We start from the raw sequence: 10,723 nt of genomic DNA on the forward strand, positions 1-10,723 counted from the left end.
TTAAGTTGGATCAAACTACACACGGTGTTCAAATTTGATTGATATCGGTTCTGTAGTTTAGGAGTCCATAGCGGACAAACTACGTGACACGTAATTTATATATATTAGAAGATAATGTTTAAAGAGCCTTTGGCGATGGATTTTGTTACTGAAACTATGAGGCCTCTTCGAAATTTCAATGATGAAGTATCAGATTATAACACAAATTACCAGCAAATATATATATTTAATATAACAAAAAATAATATAAAAAACTCTAGTAGTAGTTTAGACGTAATGGCTTTGTTTTCCTCTTTTAAATTGAATGTATTATAATGATCAATGCATCTTACAATATTGTTTTTTGTATAAGTATGTAATAATTGTTAACTGTCTTTTATGTTTATGTTTGATGTGTATTCCATTCCGTGTTTGGCTTTTGTGTATAATGTAATTGTTTAGTTATTGTATTATAAGTAGCTGTAGGAATACTGATGTGCGAAGAAATAAATAAATAAGCTATTATTGTTTCCATCTATGAGGCAGACTTATGCTACCTATATTGTCCTAGATAAACAGGGATTGGATCCTTGTTAGAACAGAGGATAAACGGGTTTACCTGATGATAAGTAATACCGCCACCCATGAACACTTTGCCAGAAGGCTACGCGGTACTACGGGACACTTTTTTCAAGAAGGATCCTAAGACGAATTGATTTGGAAATAGTTAATAGCTAGTTCCACAAGTGCCTTACAGAACGCTTAAATTACCCACCGCCTAAATCTGGCCAAGTAACGTGCTGAAAATAAACTTTAAATAAAATATAATAAAATTTAGAAGTATTTTTACGATATTTAGAGTCCGATAGAGATGTACATTTATTATATAATTGTATTTTAAATATTTACTGTGCGTGCTGCACAGCAAATGTTCAAAGTTTGATCGGGGTTTTTCTTTTAAATATTATATAGCATTGCAATCACGAATGCAATTTACGTATAATATACTTTTTACCGATAGACGACTCTTCAAACTTTCAACTTTCACTCATTGGTTGCCAGTAAACAAACAATTACAGTTATGTCATGTTAGAGACAACTTTAGTATAATTTAAACAAATTTAAGTACATATATAGTATAAGCTTCAATAATATTAGCATAACATTATTTTTATTTTTGTCGGTAACTTATATCGCTTATTATATAAAAACATATTAATATACTATATCTTCTGTATCTCTCTCTGGCTTTAGATATATATATATACTAGCTGACCCGGCTAACTTCGTTCTGCCTTAATAATAATATTATCGTTGTTACTTTAGTTAAACTTATTTTAGGATTTCATTAAGGTGATAACTTTTTTTGCAAATAGAGAAATGTTTTATTGCTTGCCATTGCAAAAGAAGAATGGCAGTTTTACACATTAGGCCTCTTCTCTCTAACGCCAATATTGCGATACTGCATGTTAAAGCACTTTCTGCTTTACAACATTTTTTGATGAGGTAACACATGTTTTCGATCAAGATCAAAGCCTGGTTATGCATCTCCTCATTTACCTCAAGTTCGGAATTTCTTGAAGTGACACGAATTCGACGTAAAATGATGCGTAGTTTTGTCAACAAATGTCACCACATGGCGTGTGCATTCGTAAAATTAATTAATTAATTTATTGTTATTCGATAACTTATCCGATATTTTATTACTTATTCTGCTATTCGGAGTGGAGAAAAATCCATCAAAAAAGACATAACTAACATCGGTCCAGCCGATCTCGAGTTATAAGTGTTGTAACAAACACGACTTTCTTTTATATATATAGACTAGCTGACCTGGCTAACTTCGTTCCGCCCTACAAACTTATAATATCGTTGTTACTTTAATTTAACTTATTTTAGGATTTCATTAATGTTAAGTATTACATTAATACAACTTTTTTTAAAGTACAGAAATGTTTTATTGCTTGCCATTGCGAAAGAAGAATGGCAGTTTTACACATTAGGCATCTTCTCTTTTGCGTCAATATGGTGATACTGCATGTTAAGCACTTTCTGATATCCAACATCTTTTGTTCAGGATCAAAGCATGGTTATGCATCTCCTCACGATATGGTTTTTGCATTCGTAAAATTAATTAATTAATTTATTGTTATTCGATAACTTATCCGATATTTTATTGCTTATTCTGCTATTCGTGACGGAAACAAATCCAACAAATCAAAAACCATGGCAATCGGTCCAGCCGTTCTCGAGTTATAAGTGTTGTAACAAACACGACTTTCTTTTATATATATATAGATATTTATGCAAAACCAAATATTATTTCGCTAACATTTATTGATTTTTTAGAGTTCTAAATATATAAAGAAACTATAAACTTCAAAAAAAAATATAAAACCTTGTTTATTTATCTTACTTATTACGGAAAAGTTCTAAATCGAAAATGTAATAGTTTTAAAACCTAGGTCTCCTCCGCGGATCGTTTCGTTCGACGTGCGTCGTGATGTTCGACCTCGTTGGTTGGTCCCAACAGCCCAGATTCATTAAAACCATTACATCTATTTTTCTTGACCCCTAAATCTGATAAACTGTCACATGTCTAAACAATACGGATGCAATAAGATAGTGAATCGGCTTTTGCATGAGTAATGTTATATTCAAAATCCTGATTGACAAAAGTATTCTAAGTTTTTCCAAGAAATTGTAAAAGTTAACATCGAATCATTTAGGACAACTGTCTTTTATACTAAAAACACAACAACTAAATTACGTCGTTGCATTCACTTTCTATTTTACGCTTTTCAAACAAAACCAAGTAACAAATACATTTGATTCGATAACACGTTTTACAAGTTATTACCATCGTAAGACACGTGATTGTATTAGCAAAAATTCGCGTAAAGTTACTTGAAACTACCGATGTTATAACTTCCCTCTGTAACCGAATAAAAACAGAAAATTAATTTTAAGAATAAAAACGTTTTATATAAGTAAAGCTAGTTTTCACCTTGGTCCCTAATTATTTTACAAATAAATAATCGTAATAAATAAGTGAAAATAAATATGAACTTTGTTTAATTATATCTATACTAATATTATAGAGATGGCCGAACGATGTGTATTTTAACGTAAAAAGAATATACGTCGAATGCCGAGACTTACTGCTAATAATATCACAATACATTGATGACAAATATAAAAAGGTATATTACGTGGAAATAAACTATTTGAAATGTTTCGTCAATGACCTTAGCGTTTCTACGTCATCGTACTAAAGGAAACGGCTTGAGTAACGGCAATTTGTCTACTAATAAACGATTTGCATTAACCCAATAATTATAGATGCATATTCAGATTCATATTTAATTTAGTTAAGTATAAACAATCTCTGCTTCAAATGCTTTGCCGTTCTATAAGTATTTGCTAGTAAATCTAAAAAAAGTAAATCTTGCCATATGGCGTCGTATACGAAGAAGTTACTTGTGCTCCAAAAACCAGATGTATTTTTTTGGCGTAAAATCTTATTCCCATGTCAGAGCATAGTTGGCGTGAGTATCCACTATTTTTATTTAACACTTTCTGACACGATCACATCTCAGAAGTCTCGATCGATCTCGCATTGTAAGGTGTAAAATCACCATGATCCCAAAGGATTAGTAACATAGGATCCAGGATTAATCGGGGTTATTCACCGCTCAGAGGTCGAGATCGGTTAGCTGTTATACGTCAATTCATTAACAATTAAGTCATATAAGTTTGTTAATTATTCTTCTTTAACGTGAAGTACTCGAAACTTCAACAATAATGTAAGAAAATCGCGTTAATATATATAATATTAAAATGTGTAGTGCTTGCGTTAGCTAAGACAGTAAATTTATCAGTTCCTTTGGAATTAAATAAAAACAATAATAATGAAGCCCAAGCTCCATCTCTCTCTATCTTGAGCATTTATCTCCCAATCTTCCCCAGCAACTTCTCGTCAGCCCACCATGCAAGAGGGCGACCTCTTCCCCCTCTTCTTTTCCCTGGTATTTTATTTTCCACTTAGTTACCCTGTTTGTCTATCTGCCATTATTCGTGCGAGCGGTGTAGCCTGGCCATTTCCACTTAAGTTTTTTGCAATGGGATATTCCATCAATAATTTTTGCTTTACTTCTTATTTCTGTCCTTTAGTTTAATATTTAGTACACTACGTTCCCTTTCTCGTTAAAAATTTTCGAGTGATATTAGAGAATTAAATTATACTAATAGTAAATATATGTTTTATTATATTGTTCATTCTATCTTCACGTCGCTAGTCATCCGAATCTTATGAGCCGAGTTCGTTCACCTCTGACGTCTCAATAGGTAATAATTGAATTGCTTTTGTACAGTCAAAAGTTAACGAATCAAAGTTATATAAGTAATGCAGTTGAAAAAAATCACCATATTATTCCGCATTCGTGGTGAAGTGGTTAAACACAACCGTAACCCGCGGTATGATTTCGGAGTTAAATTATTAAAGGTATCATCTTCAATTTTGTTCATAATCGCATTAGACCAATTTTTGATTGGTCTTAAAATTGCTTGATTAAGGTCTTGGAAGATGGGTCTTTGTTGGCGGTCAGTGTTAATGCCGAAGCCAACTTTATATTAATTCTTATCTAGAAGTCCATTTTTTTCTTAACAATAATCATAAAAATTAAAAGAATTATTTGACTTTGGCCATGATCTTGCTTTGTTGTGTGTAACAATAGGTTATTAAACTGAATTTTCACACGTTTTTGTCTGTTTTATGTAAGCGACGTTTTAACTACCAACATCCGATATCTTTATAAACAAAACAGTTTAAATTATAACGGTCTATTGTACGTTGTATTGATATCGGCACGAACCTGGTTAGATTTTGACTTGGTGGAAGACACGTAGTCTGAGTAAGATGGAAAGTAGCATAATACCTATAACATGACTTCTGCGTAGGTACAAAAACAAACGAAAATCTTTACGAAATACCTCCAAATTTTAAGTAAGTAATACTTGCAATAAAGATACATTTTTAAAACAATCTACTATATTTTTTTATAAACTATGTTTTTTATATTATAGCAAAAATACCAGCCGTTATGGTAACGTGTAGTTAGGATATTGAACAAGAGTGTAAGATCAAAATTTTTCAACAGACAAATTTTCAAGTTTGATAGAAATTAGAATATGCTGTAATTATAATAGTGCCTAAAATTAAAATCGTCGATATGCGATACGTGTTATCACTTAATACGTTTATATTAGAAATAAAATAAAACGCAGACGGATGTATACTTTCATCTTTCCTTAGCTGGCTGAAAGGACTTTCATTTTTAAATTGCAAGTTTCGTTTAGAAATTGCTTTTGTGCGTAATACCTTCGTTTTATTATATAATATAATGCTATATAAATTTCACAATATGTTACTAAACGCATAACTCGAACACGGCTGGACCAAACGAGTATTTGTTTTTATTTATTCCTTAAACTCTGAGGAAGGTTTTTATGGAGAGAAAAATTGGAAAAATAATAAAAAAATCATATTAAGGCAAAACGAATTTCGCGAGGGCAGCTACTTTATACCTAATATTAATAACTTATATAATTACTAGCAGACCGGCTAAGCGTTGCTGTGGCTAAAGTTTTTGTTATATTACATAGTAGTAAACTATTCAAGGGAAACGGTAGGAGAACACCAGTCATGGGGACCAAATTGAAAAAATTGTTCTACCCTTGCATGCTATTTTCTCTAGTCCAAAAAAAAACACCAAAGACGGTGACGTTATATGTTTAAAAACTTATACTATTAATGTTACGTTTTAAGAATATTTTATAAGGCTTTTTTTACATTGTTTTTCATATAGACGTGATAAATACGTGATAGAAGTATTGAAGTGTTTGGTAGCCGCATTCGCGAAACTTTAATTTATTTAAATTTCCTAAAAATCACCTCATCGATATAGGATTCTAAGTAACATACACTTTTTTAGATTATATAGTTATTAATAATGATTAACCCAGATTTCATTGGTGCACGGCAATTTCTTTTTAATATCTTGCGTTATTAAATTACAAGAAAACGCAAACTTAATAGAGCGTAACCATTAGTTTTCCTTTAATAACGGTTATAATTTTTTATTTATTATTTTGTATTTGCGACTTGAGTTATATAGCGACGACTGTTTCACGAATTCTTTATAAGAAAGATACTCGTAGAAGTTACGTCTTTAATCGAACCTCCATTCGATCGACCTCACTCTATGTTCTAGAAGGTAATTTTGTATTGTATTTGTATTTTGTACCTATGCATTTTTGAGGGGCGCGACGCATAGACATAAAATGCGTCTATATGTATGTTTGTCCTCCTTGCGTTAGACTATACCTATCATTGTTTTATGTTAATCCCCAGATAGTTAAAAATACTTACGAAAATACCTTTAATCTGCTACTTACATCTTATACGGGCTACAAATAGTTCTATACCATAAGAACCTGGCAAAAAGTTGAAGAAATTGTCTAAAATCTATTTTGTTACAAAAAAAACAATGTTGTAACGAGTCGGGAGCCTTAATATAGCTATCAGCAGACATTGTAAATACCTATTGAATGACCATTGTGATCTTTGTTTACTAATCGCATCCGCCGTCAGCCGGGTTTGTTGACAAACATCATAAATCCCATGTCAAACAGACGTTTGTCAGTGTTGTTGAAAGTTTGCGAGGTAGTGCGCGTTGCATTACATTGTATCGTGCTGCAAACGTATCTATCGAATTGGTACAAAATATTTTTACAATTTTGGTTTAGTTTCGATTGCATCTCGCTGCGGCGCTGATATGAATACATAACAATAATAATTTATGTACATGCATTCCATGATATAGACTCTCCTATAAAGCGTAAGTCACTTGTAATAGGGAAGTCTTTAAATTTAATATTTATTATAAGCTACCAACATTCTCACTTAAATAATAAACTGGCCTTACAGATATATAAATACATTTTAATTTTTTGTGAAACAATGTCGCTTAAATTAATTGTCGAACACTATATCAAATTTACAAATTAAAAAATCATAACATATTATAATTCACGAATGTTATATAAAAGATACAAGATTTTCCCTGAACTTGAAACTTCTTGTTACAGATAAAATGCACAAGTAATGGATACGCTAACCTGGTTGTCGCTCGGGCTGCAATTGGCAGCATTATGCTCCATCGTCGGTGCTCTACTTCTTTATTTGCTGAGGAAGGTGAAGGTCGCAGAAGTTTTACCTGTTGCAAGTGCCAAGACTGTACTTGTGACCTCTGTGGATTCAGCATTGGGGTTGCAGGTATGATTTGAATAACCGACGCAATATATACGTTAAGAGATTCTAAAGCGATAACTTTTAATTTAAAGATTTTATTTTTTTACGATTCTGTATTATATGATAAAAAAACTCAGAACACCAAGAGTGAGATTTTCAATAAATTACAGTGAAAATACACGTTTAGTGAGATTCAGAAACTGGACTTAGCACTATCAATGTCTTCCGTACACTCTCGTGGTATCTTCATTGTATTCCATCTTAGGTTACTCACGTCAAGGCTATTGTTCGCGCTTTGACTACCACATATGATTGCCAGAATTTTTTGGAGAAAAAATTCTAAATAAAAATAATTGCATGTATGAATATTTTTGTATGTTTTAGATAGCAACATACCTAAGCAGTCGTGGCTGGCGAGTAATCGCTGGCTGTCGCCCTGGAGGCCTGGGATCTCGTCTGGCGGAGTCCTGGCTGCAGAACAATACCCCCGAAAACCAGCCCACACCACGATTAGTTACCTTAGAGTTGGATGTAGCCAGGGAAGATTTATTGGAGGAAGCTGCGAGAGCTACGGCTCAGCATTTGCCGGCTGGTGAACATGGTATGACTTAATTTGTGCTTCCGCATTTGCTTGGAAAAACTTAACTTCTAAAATTTCATTCATAAATAGTTTGCAATAGCCGAGAATCGAACCCGAATCACAAGAATGGGAATCTTGCATAATGCACTAGAAGTGCCTAGTGTAGTGTCATGGAAAATAATGTTTATGTTATGTCTAGTAATATATATATGTATATGTTTATTAAATAATTTAAGCTCGCAAATTTTTTAAATATTGTAATCTTATTAAGCGCTATCTTTTGAGAAGATTAAAAATATTAAGCACGCGCATAGTTGTTAACGGTTAAGTAAATTCCGATAGATGGCGTTAAACTCAAAGCCTTAGTAATAGTCTTCGTTAATAAATGTCATTTTAGTGTACTTTTTGGCGCTATTATAAACCTTTTACCACCTCACTGTTTTGGCGATCGGTTTAAAGAATAAATTAATTTACACAAGGATACAGAATACGTCAGACAATTAAATTTAATTTAATTAACTGAAATCGACCTTTGAACTTAAATTGAGTTTATATTGAATTGTTGTAATTGGACGTACCAAAATTAAATTCAAGCACAAATATTTCTTATCTTGCAGGCGTATGGGCAGTGATCAACACAGCTGGAAGTAGCGGTCGTGGTGGCGCTACTTGCTGGGAGACGGCGCTTAAGGGAAACGTACTTGGTGCTTTACGAGTGGCTAGGACCTTCGCACCTTTATTAGCCGCTGCTGCATCAGATCATCCTTACGCTGGTCGATTGTTTTATATAGGTAAAGAAATGAAATTATCTTAAATCTAATAGGGGTTTCAATTTGAATATATTTTTTAGAGTAGGTACTCAAATGAAACATTCCGAGAGAGGGCCTTAAAGCAAGAATGCAGAGTGTGAAAATTGCTTCCCACATTGATTAATAAATACCCCACGTTCACTAAAATATTTTCTAAGAACGAAACTATGGTATTTTAATTAAATTTATAATCGAATATTTTCCAGGTCTAACATCAGATACGGCATGCGAAAGTCTAGCGCGAATGGATGGCGAGGGTGAAAGTAGTGCAGGGGCAGCTGCTGTACGTTGGGGCACTTGGGGCGCTGCGCGTGCGCTGCGCTCCTCTCTTCGTGCGCGCAGGCTCCACGTTGTACTCCTGCATACACCGGATCTGTCTTCAGCTGAGCTGTATTCGCCTCCAGTGCAATTGACGCCAGCAAGTCAGCCAGCCAGGTATGTTTTTATTGAAAATATTAACTGTTACCAATCATACCCAAAATTTAGAAAGATTGATTTGATTTAGAAATGTGAGTTATTTATTTGTTAATATTTTATACCTTCACTTATTGTACCCAATATAATTTTACCTTTACGAAATTTTAATTTTAAAAATAGAATTTCTATGAGGTAATTCTCAATCTCAATCTCAATCGGTCTCAATCGCTCTTTCCCTTTTTTTCGACAAAAACGCCGCAATTAATATTGCGTTTCATCCGTAAAAAATTACCCTCATGCGCCTAAAGAAGTTAAACTTCTGACATATGTGTACTTTGATCGCACTTTTTTTATAATTATACCTTAAATCTTTTTAGCCGACCAGATACTCCGAGCTCTGACGTAAGTTCTTCAACCTGCGCGGTGACTATGCCCGGAGAGGCCGCGGAGTACAGCGCTAAAGTCCTTCCTACGAACGCCCTCAAGGTGTTAGAGGAAGCCCTGACTTGTCCATCCCCCAGGGACGCGTACTACCTTAAGATGAAGCAAGACTCTTGGTTCACAAGAATGCCATCTTTAAGAGTCGCATGATTCAAATTATTGGTTATGCCTAACGTATTTAACGATACCAAAATATTTATAAGATTCAAAATCATATCTAAAATTAAAATCGGGATCTTAAACGACTAGTCTGAGGGACAGTCAATACAACTTTATGACATATAAAGGATATAGTATAATATCTGTAAACGATATGTCTTAAGTCAGAAATTACGGCTAACTAACAGTATATCGTACATAATTAATCTAATTTATAATAGATTATCAATTTATTCTTAATCACCGACCTGGATGAATTTGGGATTTTGTATGTAATTCATTATACATTGTATGGTTACTTTTTCGGTACTAAGATTAACAACCTGCACAATATTTTCTTGATATTTATTCCTTATAATTTCCATCTAAGGACCTAATAAAGTAGATTAAAATTGTATCCATAAACGTCAATTATTAAACCAATACCAAGAAATATAATTTTGTACCGTCTACCGAAAGAATTCAGATATGTGAAATTTGACTCTCCATTCTTCAAAGGATGGGGCTTTTTAAAAAGCCCCAATTTATAAAGTCATTGTAACCAACCTTAATGGCCATTATGTGTGTAGGCTCAAGTCGAATTGATTGACTTCACTTAGTAATTATGGAATTCACTTACAAACTCACACTGCGCCATGACATATCCATCTCAACGCAGCGTATAGTGATTTCGCATTGGAGTTTTAGGTAATTTCAACAAATGCACAGCTTATTCTTTTATTTAAAAATCTATATTTTGCTATATTAAAAATCTCATACAAAAGTTATGTGGGATAACAACTGTAGCGCGAAACTAGGGCATTGTATCCTTTCATCAATTTTGCGTGCGTCTTGATTGACAGTGTAATATGTAACTCGTATTCAGTAATTAGTTAGATTTTAGGAAGTTGCGCTCTTTGTGCAAGTCCAGAGAAATCGATGTATGTATATGATTTCCAATTATAAATGCATGTATTGGATGACATTCGCTTGTTGAAGCAATGTTTTGTAAATAAAATTGTTGTATACATATTTGTATTTTTATGT

The 10,723-nt window shown here is 33.2% G+C and overlaps 1 protein-coding gene across 2 annotated transcripts in view; it reads left to right on the forward strand.

Moving 5' to 3' along the window:
* The window catches only part of LOC125051575, a 46,956-nt gene extending 36,250 nt beyond the window's left edge, over window positions 1-10,706 (forward strand). Inside the window, exons 1-6 of one of the 2 annotated variants that reach the window (XM_047651994.1) lie at window positions 6,738-6,756; window positions 7,129-7,315; window positions 7,676-7,892; window positions 8,489-8,662; window positions 8,887-9,115; window positions 9,475-10,706. In XM_047651994.1, the coding sequence (XP_047507950.1) occupies window positions 7,145-7,315; window positions 7,676-7,892; window positions 8,489-8,662; window positions 8,887-9,115; window positions 9,475-9,688 (1,005 nt within the window). In that variant the 5' untranslated portion in view covers window positions 6,738-6,756; window positions 7,129-7,144 and the 3' untranslated portion in view covers window positions 9,689-10,706. Of the gene's footprint in view, window positions 1-6,737; window positions 6,757-7,128; window positions 7,316-7,675; window positions 7,893-8,488; window positions 8,663-8,886; window positions 9,116-9,474 lie in introns of those variants that run through there. The other variant, XM_047651993.1, reaches the window with a different exon arrangement.
* The last annotated feature ends 17 nt before the right edge of the window (window positions 10,707-10,723 follow it).

The sequence above is a fragment of the Pieris napi genome, chromosome 8 (genome assembly GCF_905475465.1).
Source record: "Pieris napi chromosome 8, ilPieNapi1.2, whole genome shotgun sequence".
NCBI classification, from domain to species: Eukaryota; Metazoa; Arthropoda; class Insecta; order Lepidoptera; family Pieridae; genus Pieris; species Pieris napi.